This window comes from Narcine bancroftii, chromosome 13 (genome assembly GCF_036971445.1).
Source record: "Narcine bancroftii isolate sNarBan1 chromosome 13, sNarBan1.hap1, whole genome shotgun sequence".
In the NCBI taxonomy this organism is placed as follows: Eukaryota; Metazoa; Chordata; class Chondrichthyes; order Torpediniformes; family Narcinidae; genus Narcine; species Narcine bancroftii.
In genome coordinates this window covers 12,819,701-12,838,663 of record NC_091481.1, presented here as the reverse complement: position 1 = coordinate 12,838,663, position 18,963 = coordinate 12,819,701, and the positions used below count along the sequence as shown (strand labels likewise).

Here is an 18,963-nt window from a genome sequence, read left to right as displayed (position 1 = left end):
TTCCATTCCAATTCTCAGAATCTGACACATCCTGCATTAAATCCATATTAAATTAGAAAGGGTCAAAGTTTTCTATCAGATATTCCATTTGTTTTGTGGAATCCCATAACAGGAACACACCATCTGCACACAGCAGCAGGGTGCTATGGGTTAGAGTTTCTGTGTGGCCTTGCAGTTACCTCATCTCCATTCCCTGAGTCACTGACTTGGTTGCCAAAGGAAAGTCTCACCCAAAAGGAGGATGGGTTGGAGAGTCATGAGCCAGCAGCCCTTGGGTTCTCAGCAAACCACACCTGGCTTCATAGCCCATGGAAGCAGTTTCAAGGCTAATATGGCAGGTAACAATCAATGTGCTCTATCATTCCAACTGAAAATTGGTAATGACATTTTGCTACCTTCAAAAGGCTGAGAGCTTGTGCAATAGAACTTACTATCATTCTCCATGAAGACTTCAGGTAAATATGAAAATCCACTCTTTAACTCCAAGGGGTCTCCACAATAACTGTGTTCACCTGGCACCTGCAGATTTATCACAGATTTGATGTTTAACCTGTAGAAAGAAGGATAACAATTTTGTTTTCTATAGACTGTAGCTAATAGGAATCACATCTTTGTGCTGGGGGGAGGGGGATCACAATTCATCTTACACCCTTAAAAAAGAAAAAAAAATGTAGAGTTATACAGCATGGAATCAGGCCTGATGGCCCAACTCATTCATGGTGACCAAGTTGTCTACCTACGCTAATCTCAGTTGCCTGTATTTGACCCATATCGTTGAAAACCTTTCCTATCAATGCACCTATTTAAATTACCTTTTGAATATTACAATTGTGCCTGGCCCCACCACTCCCTCTGGCAGCTTGTTTCTCTGTGTGAAAAAGGTGTTCTTCAGGTTTCTTTTAAATCTTTTGCCCTCACTTTAAATCTGTGCCCTCCAGTTTTAGATTCTCCTACCTTAGGAACAAGGCTCAGACTATTTACCATATCTATGCCCCTCATAGTTTTCTATACATGCCCTCCCTCAGTCCAGGGATATCAGTCCAGTCCAGTTTATCCATCCTACTCTGCAGACCACTGGCATCCCTTTAAATCTTTTCTGCATCCTTTCCAGCTTAATGATATCTATCCTATAACTGGGCAACCAGAACTGCACACAATAACATTCAGTGTGTCTGGAATTAGACCAATAACATTAACACCAGTAACAATTCACAGACCAAAGACTGTGATACATCAAGGGATCACTAGAGGTGTCAAGAATAGGACACAAATAAAGACAATCAGAATTTTGTGGAGGATCACTAGAGGGCGGGGATAGGTAACTGATGAGGGCCAAGAACTGGGGAAGGGGTAGCTATCAGAGAGGGAGGAGATAACAGGTGCCACAGTCCTCTAGTCAACACTTACCCTTTGAACTGCTTGATGATGCTGAACTTCTCAATGAGACGAGTAGATGGCCTTGCCATGGCCAGAATGTCCTCAGTAACCCTGGAGAGTGAGAGGGAGATACATCATCTTTCTTCATTATCACTCAGATGGTGGCTGGCGAGAAGAGCACTTATTGCCGATCATTAATTGCCCCCAAGAAGGTGATGATGAACCACCTTCTTGAATCACTGCATTCCGCATGGTGTGAAGTACTCCCACTGTCCTATTTAACAGGGAGTTCCAGAGTTTGCTCTTCTAGTAATGAAGGCCAACAATATACGTCCAAGTCAGGGTAGTATGTGACTTCAGTCAGGTCTTCCAGTACGTCTACTGCCAGTATTCTAAGTGTTAGTGGGACTGAGTTTGGGAGTCTTGGAGATTTTCTGCAATGCATCCTCATAGATAGTACATATTATAAAAGGGCAGCACGGCTGGCACAATGTCTTTACAGCGCCCGTCTGTAAGGAGTTTGTACATTTTCCCTGTGGCTGCATGGGTTTTCCCTGGGGGCTCCAGTTTCCTCCCACCGTTCGAAACGTACTGGGGATGTAGGTTAATTTGGTGTAAATTGAGCAGCATGGACATGGGCTGAAATAGCCTGGTACCATGATATTTGTCTAAAAAAAACTAAAAGTTAAAATTTTCAAGAGACTCATAGAACAGGGAGACCTGACAATATTTATACTGAACAAATACTTAAATAGAGGACAAATAGAAAAGCTGAACCCTTAGCTTTATAAACAAATTAAGTGATTTTATATACAAAAGAACTTAAATCAAGCTTAGGCTCCAAATGGATTAAAGTGGTAAAATCTAGGGATCAGAATTCCATGGTGATGATAAGGTCTTGAAATGCATGGAAAGGAAATTCAATGGAGTGATTCCTAGGATGTGGATAAAACGCACTGGATAAGCTGGAGTTGTTCTCAGTGCAGATTTAGTCGGTGTTTAAAATAATAAGAGGAGAGCCAGTGATGAGGACATGGAAGTAAGTTACACAAGATGCAGAGGTGAACAGAGCTAAAAAGAAATGTGGCAAATTGTTGGAATGTGGAAGGTACTCCTTAACTGAAGAAAATTTAAAACAACTTATGAAATCGAATTGGATGTTTGAATGAAAGTATTTGTGGGAATGCAGGAAAGAGAGATGGGATTTCTCTTCAAAAGAATTAGCACTGGCATGTCTGGTAAAATAGCCTCTTCTTCGCATTGGCCATTCTGATTGATGTGCATGTTGACCCATCCTTTCAATATTTCCTCTTCCTTCACTCTCACATACTGATTATTTCCAGAATTTGCAAATCACATTTATTCAACAGCATTTCTTTAGTTACACTTTTAAAAAAAAATTACTCTCCATGCATATTTACATTCTGTGCCTTTCTCCAGTAAACTATTGCCAAACTGGAATCCCTCTGCCTACTTCCTACTTTCGGCTCCCTCGTAACCTGTCTGATGTTTGTGGGGATATACGTTTCTGTGACTGACCTACCATGCTGAGAACACGCCCCGGATTGCTTGTTGCTGCAAGCTCCAGTCACCAGGTCCCTCATAGCGACATTCTTTCCCTCCACACACCAGAGAGCAGATCAGATGGGGTGGCACTGCCTTGATGAGATGCTCTCGAGCTGGAGAGTAAGTGGGACGTGGGATGGGGATCTGCAAGGTCATGACAGGTGAGGAGAGGAAAGTTCCAAACAATTCTAAACCAGAACAAGCAGACAAAAGAGGAAGTGCAGAGTAAGAGACACACAGAGGGGGGTGGGGGGTGGGGGGGGGGGGGTCACTGGAGATGTTAGCTTGATACCAATGTCATAAGTAGTTAAGTTTAAAATTTACATTTAGCTATGGGGAAAAGAAGAGGTGAGGAACCATGAAAGTAAAAAGAGGAGAGGAGAGGGGAAGGAACAAGGGGAGGAAAGGGGAAAAGGAAACACAAAAGAATAAAAGTTTAGATTCACATTTTATACCATAATATTTTTATTCTATATATCTTATTATTTTCAAGTCAAATAGAAACCTATTTTTACAGAAACTGATTGGTCAGGTGGAGCACTGATTGTCTCCAGAAGTTAATTGGTTAGGATTGGATGGTTGAAATACTCCAAGAAATTCATTATTCAAGTGATAACTGACAAATAATCTTCCTCAGACGCTAATTCAAAATGATTCCATTTTGGGCTCAGTGGTATCCCCAACATTGGCACAGACTTTGGGAGAATGTCAAAAAGATGATTAGATATTTCATTCTTTCTGCTCTTCAGACTTTCAGTGCCGATTACATGTGTGATTATTGAGATGTCTCCAAGAGGTTTTCTGCACAGTTCAGAATTTATATCCTTGGAAGATGAAGAGCTTAGTTCATTGGAAGTGTTGGATCCTGCTCTGGCGGTGAGGTGAGTTCAAATTCAGTGTGTGGAGCCCAGAACTTTCAAAAGACTTTTTGTGTTTCAGTGATCAATGGTCACACACAATGGTACAGAGTGGATGTCAGGCCATGTGACAGTGAGCTGCACGAGCAGTGTTGCCTCGAGTTTGATTCCATTTGGTGCTTGGTTGGTTGATTGTGCCTCCTGTATTTGGCCCGTGGTAAGAAAAGTATCATCCATAGGGCTAGCCTGAGTATGGCTTTAAATATGCTCATGATTCAGGTGAGCACTGAGATATTCAATCTTCAGAAGACATAGTAAACTGCCACTCCTGCATTCACCACCCACTTCTCCCCCACTCCCTCCTTGACCTTGTGTGTAAATGCAAGATACCCAACAGCACTATTCAAAGAAGGGGAGGAGATTCACTGAGTATGTTGGCCAATATTTAGCCTTTAAATTGGGAGTCTGGATGACTGGAATCTGGGTCAGCAATTGTTAATCATTAGCCATGTGTGCCAAATTACATTGGTGATCAGTTAATTTAGAGAATTGACTGCAGGTCTGGTAATCATGAACAGGGGTAAGTAAAATCTTGCTCTTTTAAGATTATCTTGTGCTTTTTATTTCTTTGATTACTGAATTTTAATCAATGTTTATTAAGTAAATGTACACATGGATTGGAAGCAAAGGTCAGTTATTCGTGCAGAAGGGAAAAAGATTGTACACAGTAAATAAATTTACACAAAAGAAGAGCTAAAGAGTAGGACTAAAAATGCAAAATTTTAATATATATATGAATTATAGAGGGGAAGTGAAACAAATAGGAAGGATGGTGAGAGTGAATAGAAAGGAAAACTAAATAAAATGTGATTTCCAGACATGTAAATGGTAAATTGGTGGACAAAGGAAGGGTGTGTTGACAAGGTACCAAATGCAAAAGAGTCTTATGGCTAGATTGAATGTTCTGCATGTGCTTTTGCTGGAGGTCATTGTCAAAATAGCTATAAGCAAGGATATCATACAAATCTGAAATAAAATAAAGAGAAAGAGAACCTAGTTAAAGCAAAGGCAAGTTGTAAGACAACTAGTAAGTGAAAATTAATTTGAGAAGTATTCAAAAGACATCGAAGATTGTAAACACAATCTACTCCACGTGGTGTGGCCTCTCTTACACCAGTGGGACCAAATACAGATTGAGTGATTGTTTCACTGAACATCTGCCTGTGGATCTAGGCTTGAGCTTTCTGCAACCAACCATTTCACTTCCCTTCACCATTCCCACATTGATGCATCTGTTCTCAGCCTCATCCATTATCAGGGTGAGGTTAAACATAATCTTAAGAAGCAACACCTTGTATTCCTCCTGGACAGCCTTAAATCTAATGGCATGAACATTGATTTGAAACCTCTATTTGGTTCCAATGTTTATTTCCCCTACCTTGTTCTTACTTTTTAATTTTTTCCCCTCTTCCTATCTCTTGCACCTTTTGCCCAGTATCCCATCACTGTTAGGCCCCTCCCAACTCTTTTGCCTCTCCAAAATATTACCCCTTTTTACTTTAGTCTCAATAAGGGTTCCTGACCAGAAATGTGGTCTGACCATTTCTACCCATGGATACTGCCTCACCTGTTGAGTTCCTCCAACAACTCATTGTTTGCTCATAAATAAAACCCTGCAGAGATTTTCCAAAGAAAACTCTGATCTGACTGACCTTAATGAGTCCGCTGATGAATTAATGAGTTGATAAGGGTAATAAAGTTGTATTGCATACAGGATCTTTACAAAAAATAGAACCAATATCACAAAGTCATGACTGCCAGGTTTACCGATGGCAGAAAATAACTTGTGGGTAGATACAAGAACATCAGAAAGAGACAGGTGGGAAAATGTGAAATTCTTGATTTTGGCCGGAAAGATAGAAACAGCTTATCTAATTGGTGAGAGATTACAAACTCTCTAATGTTGTGCAAGTGCATGGCTTGCAAAGTCCCAACTCCCAGTAGAGGAAATAGTTGGGAAGCCCACTAGCAAGTAATCATTGAGTACAAAAATAGGATGGTTATGCTTCAGTTACGCAAGGTGAGACCACATCTGGAAAACTGTATAAAACGTGTCACATTGTTTAAGGAAGGATGCAAATATATTCAAAGCAGTTCAGAGAGGTGATTGCTAGCCTTTACCTGGAATGTGAGGATTGGCCTGCAAAGTAGGGTTCATATCCATTGGAATGTAGAAGTGACCTGATTGAAACCTATATCCTGAAGGGCCTTGACTTGGTGGATGTGGTGATGACATTTTCCCCGTGTTGGAGAATCTAGAAATAAGGCTCAATTTAAAAGTATAAAATATATTTTTTTAATATATACAATGTTGTATGTATTCCAAACTCTACCTCAGTGCAATGGAAGGAAAGACTTTGAATATTTTTAAGGCAGAGGTAGATTCTTGATGAGCAAGAGGTAAAATGTTACTATGGGTAGATGGGATGCAGAATTGGGGTTAAAATGAGATCATCCATGATCTCACTAAATGATAGATCAGGTTCGAGAGACTGAATGGCCTAGTCTTTCCCCCATCTTGTACATTTGTAAAATTGAAATCTGTAGGATTAAAGGGATTGCCTTTATGAATAAGAGACCAAAAAAAAAATGACACTTATAGAGAATTGTTTTTCAAACAACAGGTAAACGACAGAGTTTTCCTGGGCTTCGCATTAGAGGTGCTGTTCTTTTAAATATTTTTAAATTTTCTAAACTTGAGGACTCCAGCATTTTTTAATGTAGATGGCAAAGAAATTAGGAAAAATAATAACAGACCAGGAAATATGGACTGACTGATAAAATGGGAAAATGCATGTTAAGTAATACATTTTGGGAGGAAAATTTCAGAGCCTGGATAGATTTTATGGTGCAGAGAAACTTGCCAGGAACAAGGCAAAATAGAGGAAGCAAAGTTATGATGAGGGTATCAGTGGCATCTAACTTGAATCCCAGAAAAGTCATGATACTTGAAACGAACAAAGTAAATGTCAAAGGGAAATATAAGCAGAATTGGACTAATTGGATACCACTTTCAAATAATTAATTTTGATGCTTTACCACAAGGTGTATATTATTGTATTGCACATTTTCTAATAAAACTAATGTGTGTGGTTGACAGTTATTACCACAGTTACTATGTTTATTTGGTGATAAATGTTCAACAGCACTAAGTTAGATTAATTATGGATAATGCTACTAAACAAAGGAAGTTTGGACTCCCACTTTACAGCACATTGGGCAGGAGTTACAAGAGACTAGGGAGTCATCACCTTGAGATTGTAATCACAAGATATAGGAGCAGAAGTTAGCCCATCAAGTCTGCTCCGCCATTCTAAACATGAGTGATCCATCCACACACTCGGCCATCTCCTCGCTTCCTCCCTGTAATCCTTGATGCCCTAATTAATGAAATGCCTGTCAATCTCTGCCTTTAATATATGTGGCAACAAGTTCCACAGACTCATGACCCTCTGACTAAAGAAGTTTTTCTTACCTGTTTTAAATTGGTGCCCTTTTATTCTGACATTGTGCTCTCTTGTCCTAGACTCCCCTACCGTGGGAAAATCCTTGCACATCAACTCTGTCCAGGCCTTTCAGCATTTAAAATGCTTCTGAGGTCACCGTTCATCCTTCTGTACTCTAATGAAAACAGTTGAAGAGAAAACAAGGGTTAGCTCATATGCTAACCCTTTCATGCCTAGTATCATTCTAATAAATCACTCTAAATCCTCTCCAATACCAGCATGTCTTTTCTCAAATAAGATGCCCAAACTGTACACAGTACTCCAAGTGAGGTCTCACCAGTGCATTATAGAATCTCAACAATCCAAGTAAAAACACAGAAATGTTGGAGGAACTCAAGCTGGTCTCGCAGCATCCTTGGAGGTAAAGATATTACCAACACTTCTGGCCTGAGCCCTCCTCAAAATTAGAAAAAGTAGAGGGATGCATGCTCAACAATTCAAACTCTTAAAAATATTGCAAGATTGAGTGTGAGGGATAAAAGTGATTGGAAATAGTTTCCATTAAACTGAGTAATTTTTTTTTGCTTTTTAAACTGTTTATTCTTTTTTTAAAATTTTTTATTTTTCACACCATAAACCACATTGATCAAGATACATACATTTTCCTTTTCAAATATATACAGTGTCGTTTCCTCCCCCCCCCCTTCCCATCCCACCCTCCCTACCTCCCCTCCCATTCATTTAAAGTACAGAATCTAAGATACATTAAACCAGTCAAACAATGTTGTCACTCAATAAAAATAACAAGAAATCCCATTGAGTCAATTCTTTTCATTTCCTTCTCCTTCTGTCATTTTAGGTGATAGATGTCCCCGGTAGGTTTTCTCTATTGTGTTTCATGTATGGCTCCCATATTTGTTCAAATATTGCAATATTATTTCTTAAATTATATGTTATTTTTTCTAATAGAATACATTTATTCATTTCTATATACCATTGTTGTATTCTCAAGTTATCTTCTAATTTCTAGACTGACATAATCCATTTTTTTGCTACAGCTAGGGCTATCCTAACAAATCTTTTTTGTGCACCATCCAAATCAAGTCCAAATTCTTTGTTTTTTATGTTACTTAGGAGGAAGATCTCTGGGTTTTTTGGTATATTGCTTTCTGTAATTTTATTTAATATCTGGTTTAGATCTTCCCAAAATTTTTTCACTTTCTCACACGTCCAGATTGCATGAATTGTTGTTCCCATTTCTTTTTTACAACGAAAACATCTGTCAGATACTGTTGGGTCCCATTTATTTAACTTTTGAGGTGTAATGTATAGCCTGTGTATCCAGTTATATTGTATCATACGTAACCTCGTGTTTATTGTATTTCTCATAGTTCCAGAGCATAACTTCTCCCATGTTTTCTTCTTTATCTTTATGTTTAAATCTTGTTCCCATTTTTGTTTAGTTTTACCATTTGTTTCCTCATTCTCCTTTTCTTACAGTTTAATATATATATGTTATAAATTTTTTGATTATCATTGTATCTGTAATCACATATTCAAAATTACTTCCCTCTGGTAACCTCTGACTGCTTCACAATTTGTCTTTCAAGTAGGATTTCAGTTGGTAGTATGCCAACACTGTATCATGAGTTATATTATATTTATCCTTCATTTGTTCAAAGGATAGTAATTTATTTCCTGAAAAACAATTTTCTATTCTTTTGAGCCCTTTTTTCTCCCATTCTCTAAAGGAAAGGTTATCTATTCTAAAAGGGAGTAACTGATTTTGCATCAGTAATAGTTTTGGTAATTGGTAATTTGTTTTATTCCTTTCTACATGAATCTTCTTCCAAATATTGAGCAGATGATGTAATACTGGAGAATTCCTACGTTGTACCAATTTTTCATCCCATTTATATTAATATATGTTCAGGTATCTTCTCCCCTATTTTATCCAGTTCTAATCTAGTCCAATCTGGCTTTTCCCTTGTTTGATAAAAATCTGATAGGTATCTTAATTGTGCGGCTCTATAATAACTTTTAAAGTTTGGCAGTTGTAAGCCTTGTTTATACCATTCTGTTAATTTATCTAGTGCTATCCTCGGTTTCCCCCCTTTCCATAAAAATTTCCTTATTATTTTCTTTAACTCCTTGAAGAATTTCTCCATCAAGTGTATTGGCAATGCCTGAAATAGGTATTGTATCCTTGGGAAAATGTTCATTTTAATACAGTTTATCCTTCCTATTAGTGTTAGTGGTAAGTCTTTCCAATGCTCTAAGTCGTCCTGTAATGTTTTCATTAGTGGATAATAATTGAGTTTATATAGATGGCCGAGGTTTTTATTTATTTGTATACCTAGGTATTGTATTGCTTGCATTTGCCATCTGAATGGTGATTCTTCTTAAATTTTGAGAAATCCGCGTTATTCATTGGCATTGCTTCACTTTTATTTGTGTTAATCTTGTAACCCGACACTTCTCCATATTCCTTCAATTTCTTATGTAATTCTTTTATTGATAATTCTGGTTCTGTTAAGTATACTATAACGTCATCTGCAAATAAACTGATTTTATATTCCTTGTCTTTTATTTTTATCCCTTTTATTTTATTTTCTGTTCTTATCAATTCTGCTAGTGGTTCTATAGCTAACACGAACAACAAGGGTGATAGTGGGCATCCCTGCCTTGTTGATCTGCTTCAGTTAAATTGCTTTGATATATATCCATTTACTGTCACTTTCTCCAATGACCCCTTATATAATGCTTTAAACCAATTAATATACTTCTCTGGTAAACTGAATTTTTGTAATACTTTGAATAAATAATTCCATTCTACTCTGTCAAAGGCCTTCTCTGCGTCTAAAGCAACTGCTACTGTTGGAGCTTTATTCCCTTCTACTGCATGAATTAGGTTAATAAATTTATAAATATTCTCTGTTGTTCGTCTTTTTTTAATAAATCCAGTTTGGTCTAGATTTACTATTTTAGGTACATAGTCGGCTAATCTGTTTGCTAATAGTTTAGCTATTATCTTATAATCTGTGTTAAGTAAAGATATTGGTCTATATGATGCTGGTGTGAGTGGATCTTTCCCTGTCTTTGGTATTACTGTAATTATTGCTGTTTTGCATGAATCTGGTAAGCTTTGTGTTTTATCAATCTGGTTGATTACTTCCAGGAGGGGAGGAATTAATAAATCTTTAAATGTTTTATAGAATTCTATTGGGAATCCTGGTGTTTTATTATTTGGTAGTTTTTTTTTATTATCTCTTGTATTTCTACTATTTCAAATGATTCTGTTAATTTATTTTGTTCCTCTATTTGTAATTTTGGTAGTTCAATTTTAGTTAAAAATTCATCTATTTTGTCGTCTTTCCCTTCATTTTCAGTTTGGTATAATTGTTCGTAGAATTCTCTGAAGTTTTCATTAATCTCCATTGTATTATATGTGATTTGTTTGTCTTTTTCCTTGATTCCAATACCATTCTCTTAGTTTGTTCTGTCTTAAGCTGCCATGCTAGAATTTTGTGCGTTTTTTCTCCTAGTTCATAATATTTCTGTTTTATCTTCATTATGTTCTTCTCCACCTTGCATGTTTGTAGTGTTTCATATTTTATTTTTTTATCTGCCAATTCTCTTCTTTTAGTTGTCTTCCTTCATTGCTAATTCTTTTTCTATATTTACTATTTCCCTTTCCAACTGCTCTGTTTCCTGATTGTAGTCCTTCTTCATCTTGGTTACATAACTTATTATTTGCCCTCTGATGAACACTTTCATTGCGTCCCACAGTATAAACTTATCTTTCACTGATTCCGTATTTATTTCAAAGTACATTTTAATTTGTCTTTCAATGAATTCTCTAAAATCCTGCCTTTTAAGTAGCATGGAGTTTAATCTCCATCTATACATTCTTGGAAGGATGTCTTCTAACTCTATTGTCAATATCAGGGGTGAGTGGTCCGATAATATTCTAGCTTTATATTCTGTTTTTCTTACTCTGTCTTGCATACGAGCTGATAACAGGAATAGGTCTATTCTTGAGTATGTTTTATGTCTACCCGAATAATATGAATATTCCTTTCCCTTTGGGTGTTGTTTCCTCCATATATCCAAAAGTTGCATTTCTTGCATCGATTTAATTATAAATTTGGTTACTTTGTTCTTTCTGTTAATTTTTTTCCCAGTTTTAACCATGTTTGAATCCAAATTAAGGTTGAAATCCCCTCCTATTAGTATGTTCCCTTGCGTGTCTGCTATCTTCAAAAAAATATCTTGCATAAATTTTTGATCTTCTTCATTATGTAAATATACATTGAGTAAATTCCAAAACTCCGAATGTATCTGACACTTTATCATTACATATCTCCCTGCTGTATCTATTATTTCCTCTTCTATTTTAATTGGTACATTTTTACTGATTAATATAGCTACTCCTCTAGCTTTTGAATTATATGACGCTGCTGTTACATGTCCTACCCAATCTCTCTTTAATTTCTTGTGCTCCATTTCAGTTAAATGTGTTTCTTGCACGAATGCTATATCAATTTTTTTTCTTTTTTCAGTAAATTTAGCAGTTTCTTCCTTTTGATTTGGTTATGTATTCCGTTAATATTTAAAGTCATATAGTTCAACGTAGCCATTTCATACTTTGTTTATCTTTCCTTTCCGTTTCCTCATCATCACCTTTCCTTCTTATCCATTTCTGCTTTCTTGTTTTGAACACTTTATAAGACAACATTTCTAAAACATCAAACATTTCCCTTATTCTCCTAGCTAAAATTTCTTTAACCCCATTATCCCCTCCCCTTCCTGAGTTGCCCTTTATCCCTTGTCGGGCAACCACATCTCCCCTCTCCATTTGGAATTGCGAATTCACTCGCAAGCGTCAACTGATTTCGCAGTGACTGTAACTCCTCCCCACCCAGCCCCCCCCCCCCCAGAAAAGATTTCAATTTTCATATATAACAAAGGTCACTCTCTTAATTCCCTCCTTACTTCCTCTCATTCCCTTATTAATTCTTATCTATACTCTATATATTTCCCTTTAAATTGCGGATACACTCATGTACACACATATATACATACACACCTATATATATACACACACACATACATATAGTTCATGGTCATTTTTACTCTCGTTACATGTCTTCATCTCTCTGCCTGTTTTGTAGTTGTTCTGCAAATTTTCGTGCTTCCTCCGGATCCGAGAATAGTCTGTTTTGCTGCCCTGGAATAACTATTTTAAGTACCACTGGGTACTTTAGCATAAATTTATATCCTTTTTTCCATAGGATCATTTTTGCTGTATTAAACTCCTTTCTCTTCTTCAGGAGTTCAAAACTTATGTCTGGATAGAAAAAAATTGTTTGACCTTTGTATTCCAGTGGCTTTTTGTCTTCTCTTATTTTCTCTTGTTGTATATCTTAAGAATTTTACTAAAATGGATCTTGGTTTTTGCTGTGGCTGTGGTTTTGGGGCTAATGTTCTATGTGCCCTTTCTATTTCCATTTCTTCCTGTAATTCTGGTCTTCCTAGGACCCTGGGGATCCAATCTTTTATAAATTCTCTCATATTCTTGCCTTCTTCATCTTCCTTAAGGCCCACTATCTTTATATTATTTCTTCTATTATAATTTTCCATTATATCTTCTGAGCTAACAGCTCTTGTGTCTCTTTAACTTTTTTATTAGATTCTTCTAATTTCTCTTTTAAGTCCTCTACTTCCATTTCTACGGCTGTTTCTCGTTCTTCCACCTTGTCCACTCTTTTTCCTATATCTGACATGACCATCTCTATTCTATTCATTTTTTCTTCTGCACTTTTAATTCTTCTTTTTATTTCACTAAATTCTTGTAATTGCCATTCTTTTACTGATTCCATATATTCTTTAAAAAAAAATATATCCATTGTCTTGCCTTTCCCTTCTTCTTCCATTTCTCTATGTTCTTCTTCTTCTTCTTCCTCTGGGTTGGTCATGTTGTTTCTTTGTTTTCTTTTTACTCTCTTTCTTGTTCTCTTTGTTTTCTGTGTTCTCTTCCTGTTGCGTTGCAGCTGTCATCCTCAGCTGTGGAGATCGACTCCTCAGCTGTTCCCCCCTCCTGTCAGTGTTTTTTTTTTTCATGCGCGGTTGTGCACTTTTACTTGGCTCCGCGAGCCATTTTTATAGTCCTGAGCTCAGGACTTCCACTGACCTGAGGGAGCGGGCTTCTCTCTCCGCGGTGGGCCTCCTCGGACAGGTAAGGCCTTCACCTTCTTCTCTTCTTCCCGTTGCTTTCGACTTTTCTTTCTTCGCTGCCATTTTCTTCCCACCTTTACTTTTACTTTGTTTTAATTTTTATTCTTGTACCTTTGTGTTTTGTGTTTTTTTTTAAACTTTTCCGGAGAGGGCTGGAGTTCCCTGACCGGCCACTACTCCATCACGTGACTCCTCCCCATTAAACTGAGTAATTGAAACTCCCTGCAAAAGTCAGGTTGTAGCAAGATTAAGATGTTACCTATTCTAGTCAACCTCTTGAAATGGAACAGATGTAGAGAGGATGAGCACTAGGACCCTGCAGACATTTTATCCTCACAATTGAATCAGTTGTAAGTATCTGGTGACTTGTTTCAGTTGGTGGAGTTGGGGCTTATAAGTTACAATCCGTTGTGTTGGAAGTTGCTGGTTAAACCTCTTAGGTTTGAGTTCTGGAGTAAGAGCTGGCAGGACTACCATCCGTGGAGTTACAATTTTCTGATAGAAACCAGGGCTGGGTAAGAATTTCTTATTCAGTTTCTAGGACAGTAGGTTATGTTAGAGTTCATGGGTTAGAGATTACCAACTAGAATTGTAAAATTGAGAGTTACTGGTCCATGGAGTTGGGGTTACTAGAAAACTACATGGAGGAGATTGTCTTGAGCAGCTGACTTGACAGGGATGAGAAGGAATAGTTTAATTTCTCTCCATGTTAAACAGGTTGCAGTTTTTCAAAAGTTTGAATAAAAATATTTTTAAAATGTTTAAACAGAAGAATAAATCAGACTATATTTAAAAAGTAGACTGAGTAAGTTCTGAAAGCAACCATTTTCTGAGGAAGGGTGTGATAATTGATGCAGAGTCTGACTTACCGGTTGTAACTGCAGGCTCCTGCGGCATACAACTCCCAGCTTCCGGATGTTTCAAAACATACCCATCCTTACAATTGTATTTCTGGTCTGAAGCAACTGTATAGGTTTTCTGGTAAAGGACCAGCAATAAGTCTGTGCCTACACCACTCTCCACAATTCACACAAGCAACTGGTATCGGGTAACGATGGTGCCTTTGGTTTACCAGATACTTACAACTGATTCAGTTGTGAGGATAAAATGTCTGCAGGGTCCTAGTGCTCATCCTCTCTACATTTATACTCTGTTCCATTTCAAGAGGTTTACTAGAATAGGTAACATCTTAATCTTGCTACAACCTGACTTTTGCAGGAAGTTTCAATTACTCAGTTTAATGGAAACTATTTCCAAACCACTTTTATCCCTCACTCAATCTTGCAATAATATATTTTTAAGAGTTTGAATTGTTGAGCATGCATCCCTCTACTTTTTCTAATTTTGAGGAGGGCTCAGGCCAGAAGTGTTGGTAATATCTTTACCTCCAAGGACGCTGCGAGACCAGCTTGAGTTCCTCCAACATTTCTGTGTTTTTACTTGGATTGTTGAGTGTACAGGCCATAAGACACATACAAAAGGAATAATAGAGTGAGAATCTCAGGAGTGTTACTGGGAAATTCTGTGGGATAGCAGGGAAGATAAAAGTAAGGGAAGGTATGAAGAAGATATAGTGGGATTATAGTAAATAGGAAAACTGGAAGAGGAATTAGAAGTGTGCATTAAGGGGTGGGATAACAGGAGAAAGTTAAATGAAAATTAGGTGAAAATAATCAAGTCCTATCATGAAGGACATGCAGAATCGTACAACATGGAAGGTGTTCTGTGCTATCTCACAAATAGTTCCATTTCTGCTTTCTTTCCCTGCAAAACTTACAGGAAATGTCAAACGCTCCAATGAAAATTACTAGTGAATGTAAGGTAGAGACTTAGTTTGTTGAGTAGGTTTTTAATCAGTCAGCACAACATCGTGAGCTGAAGGGCCTGCAGTTTTCTATGAATCTCTTTGCACCAGCTCCCCAAGCAATGAGCTCCTGATGATGTTAAATTGCACAGTGGAAAAGATGGTTCCAGACTTGAGACAAATTCAACCCAAGGCTTTAACTGTCCATTTTCCTCCAAGGTGCTGCCTGTCCCAGAGTTCCACCAGTACATTGATTCTTGATGCCAGCATCTCATGTCTCCAGTAAAGCATGTCTCTTTCTTGCTAATTATCTTAAGTCTGACCCCTTGTTGCTGACAAGCTTGTTTCTAGAAATAATTCTGGCGTATTCTTTATATCAATAACTTTCATGATTTTTGAATGCCTCTACTTATTAGAGCGGCAAGGTTGGGAGTTACTATATAGTCTATGTGGTGTTCTCATCACAAGTGAGTTTACGTATGGCAAACACAGGGTCAATTTGGCAGAATTTGTTTCATTTCTCCACAGTTTAACTTTTCAACAGCTAAACACAGAACTAATTTTAAGTGTGTGGATTGAAGAATAACACATTTAAAAACAAAAAAGTGAAATCTGACTGATGAACAAAAGTGAGGATAAATAGATGGGTCAACCTTTTTCTTTCCACTCACATACCACTTTAAGTAATCCCTATGCCGCAAGTGCTCTGTGATTAGTAAGGGATTGCTTAAGGTGGTACGAGTGGGAAGGTTGAGAATAACTGCTCTCGACCCAATTGTTATTGAAATATTTTGCTTGAAAAAAAGTCATCGACCCATTTCTTTTGGAGTTATGAAACTGTGCACATAATGAGTCAATTAGGTACAATTATAACAGTGGTTTTTAAACATTTTTCCGCCCATAAACCACCTTCAACAATCCCTTACTAATCACAGAGCACCTATGGCATTAGGGATTACTGAAAGTGGTATGTGAGTGGAAAGAAAAAGGTTGAGAAACATGATAAAGGAAGAAAGTAGAGAGACGGGAAAGTTCACTGAAGAAAACAGCCTTGGAGAATGAAGGCATTCTGGCTTTGAATTCAGACAGAGGCAGAAATTTTTTGGATGACCTCAAGTCATGGAAGAAAGGCCAACCATGAAAGAGTTGGAATGGTGAAGTCCAGATGACAATTTTCAGTGGCAGATTCACGAAGGCAGGAGTGAAGTTGGTTTGTAGAAATGGGTGGTCTTAATGATGGGTAGATAACGTGTTATTAAATTCTCATTGGGAACAGTGAAACAGAACAAGTCATGAGACATTTCATTCTTAGTAACGACTTGTCTGTGCACAAATATGAGATCAGATGTTGAACTGTGTGCAGATGTTTAGGTCACTGTTGCTTTAATGGATACTGGGAGCCTCTGGTGCAAGGAGGTTCTGAACAAAACAAGGAAATCTGGAGGAGAGTATGGCACTATATAGCACAATGAAGGTATAAGCTTTGACATGATAGATGCTACATCAATGCTCTGACACATTATTCCATATTTCTGATATCATTTGGAAGAATGGTACATAAAATTATGAGGCATCAGGAAGTGAATAGTCTCTTTCTTCTCACGGTAGGGGGCTCAATATGGTGGGGCTAGGTTTAAGGTGAGAGTGGGCAGACTTAGAAGGGACTTGTGACAATATTTTCCATAGAGGATAGTGGATATATGGGATGAGCTGCCAGAGAAAGCTGTGGAGGTAGGTCACAATTTAAAGGACTGGTTCCTGGGTAGGAAAGGTTAACAGATACTGGCTTCATAGAACTAGCTCAGGTAGACCACTTGTTCGGCTTGAATAATTTGGGTCAAAGGGCCTGCTTCTGTGCTGCATTAACTCAATGACAGTCATATTTGGGTGGGGGAAAGCTAGGGTAGAGATAGGACACAATTTTTAATATCTTTGAAATCAAAATATCAGAGGCTCAAATTATAAATAACATTCAAACTTGATAGTTCACTTTGTTTCAAAGAAATTCTGCAGGTGCAATTTGCACAGTTCTCCTTTAAGAAGCAAGGACCTGACCTAATTTTAAATAATGGGATTAGCTTCAGCCAAACACACACTGATCCAATGGATTGTGCATTTGACAGTGAATAAGCAATTGGACAAATGATACCATCATCAAGGTTTAAACACGGACATACAACACCACTCCCAAAACATATAGATTCACACTGACACTTCACACAGGCCATTTATAAGTTTTGGTCACCCTGCTACTAGCTCCGTCATGCTGTTCTCAAATTCTGTTTAATTGTTCTCATGAGGTACCATATTACATTTAACATATTAAATTAATGGTATTTATTATTCATTGCTTGGGAGTAATCTTGCAGGTTACTTCTAATCTTTTGAAGAAAAATTGTGGCAAGTTGATAAAGATGTTTCTCCTTATTTGTTCACTTTGCTTGTCCAAATTAATCTTCATCAGTGATCAATATATTCTGTCTGGTGTACCATCCCTATGAAAGGCTAGCGTGGGTATCTGTGTTCATAGGTTCCCTTTTGATGAAATCTGAAAATTTACCACCTTCTCAATGCACTTTTTAATCTTGCATTGGGAACCTTGTTCTTTTTCATTTCTCAACAATATTCAGCTGGGGGGCTCACCGGCTTGCTGGAGACTAAAATCAGGCAAACATCTACTTTGTATATGAACCTTTGGAATCTTAAGGGAAGACCACATTCCTTGTCAAATAAGTCCCATGACACAGTTTAATGAACTCCTGTGTTTGTCACTCCATGTAAGCAAGATACAGTGGGGGATGCAAGCAGTAAGTTCTATTCTATCTTTAATTAATGAAGATCTCACTATTTTACTGGGTACAAACAGCTAAAGTGAAATTTAAGGCACCACGTTTTCAGAAAGGTTAAGGCTGCAGAAAATTGTTTTTCTGAGAGCACAGGCATGGTCTCCATGGGTTGTTTTATGTTGCTGTTCACTGAATCAAACTACCACATCTTTTATTAAAGATTACCAGTATTCAAGAACCAGTAGTGGCTGGTATATCAAAACCTCATCACATACAGTTCTTAAAGATAAACCCACATTCACACATGTAGTATTAGTGGAGATAACAAACCAAAGCAAATCACATCTACATGTATTGAAGAAATACATTCAATAACTATTTACATACAGGTTATACAATAGGTTATATATTTACATAGTTATATAGTGTATTTAATTGATATACAAGTTTTCTTAACCTCAGATCATTTCCACGCCTGAAATCTGCTGGATTACCTCCTCTGACAGGCTTGATTTCAGAGCACATGTACCTCCTGACCCATACCTTGCCCTGACACAAAGGGACCTGGGAGCCCTTCTGCAATGATTCACAAAAGACTAGTATACAGAAGTAATTAGGAAAGCTATTATCTTTGCCTCCATTTATTGCATGCAGAATAAAGTACTAAAATAAATAGGCACTGGTGAGACAACAGGACACAAGAGACTACAGCTGCTGTAATCTGGAGCTGCTATAGGAAATCAGTGGGTCCAGGGCTATCTGTAGAGAATAGTTGACTGTAACTTGTCTCCATTGATGCTGCCAGACCTGCTGCATTCCTTCAGTTCATT

The 18,963-nt window shown here is 37.6% G+C and overlaps 2 protein-coding genes across 16 annotated transcripts in view; one reads left to right on the top strand and one right to left on the bottom strand.

The window, feature by feature from the left end:
* The window catches only part of LOC138748492 (protein tyrosine phosphatase domain-containing protein 1), a 32,903-nt gene extending 18,318 nt beyond the window's left edge, over nt 1-14,585 (bottom strand). For both annotated transcript variants that reach the window (XM_069908814.1, XM_069908815.1), the window contains exons 1-5: nt 14,413-14,585; nt 7,336-7,481; nt 2,921-3,273; nt 1,408-1,488; nt 432-550 (exon numbers count right to left, since the gene is read on the bottom strand). In XM_069908814.1, the coding sequence (XP_069764915.1) occupies nt 432-550; nt 1,408-1,488; nt 2,921-3,099 (379 nt within the window). In that variant the 5' untranslated portion in view covers nt 3,100-3,273; nt 7,336-7,481; nt 14,413-14,585. The remainder of the gene's footprint in view (nt 1-431; nt 551-1,407; nt 1,489-2,920; nt 3,274-7,335; nt 7,482-14,412) is intronic.
* arsa (arylsulfatase A) overlaps nt 1-18,963 on the top strand; it is an 87,243-nt gene that overhangs the window by 59,140 nt on the left and 9,140 nt on the right. For 13 of the 14 annotated variants that reach the window (XR_011348072.1, XR_011348066.1, XR_011348067.1 and 10 more), the window contains one exon: nt 3,693-3,824. The exons of the other annotated variant lie outside the window; for it this stretch is intronic. The gene's annotated coding sequence lies outside the window, so the exon portion shown is untranslated. The remainder of the gene's footprint in view (nt 1-3,692; nt 3,825-18,963) is intronic. 14 annotated transcript variants of the gene reach the window in all.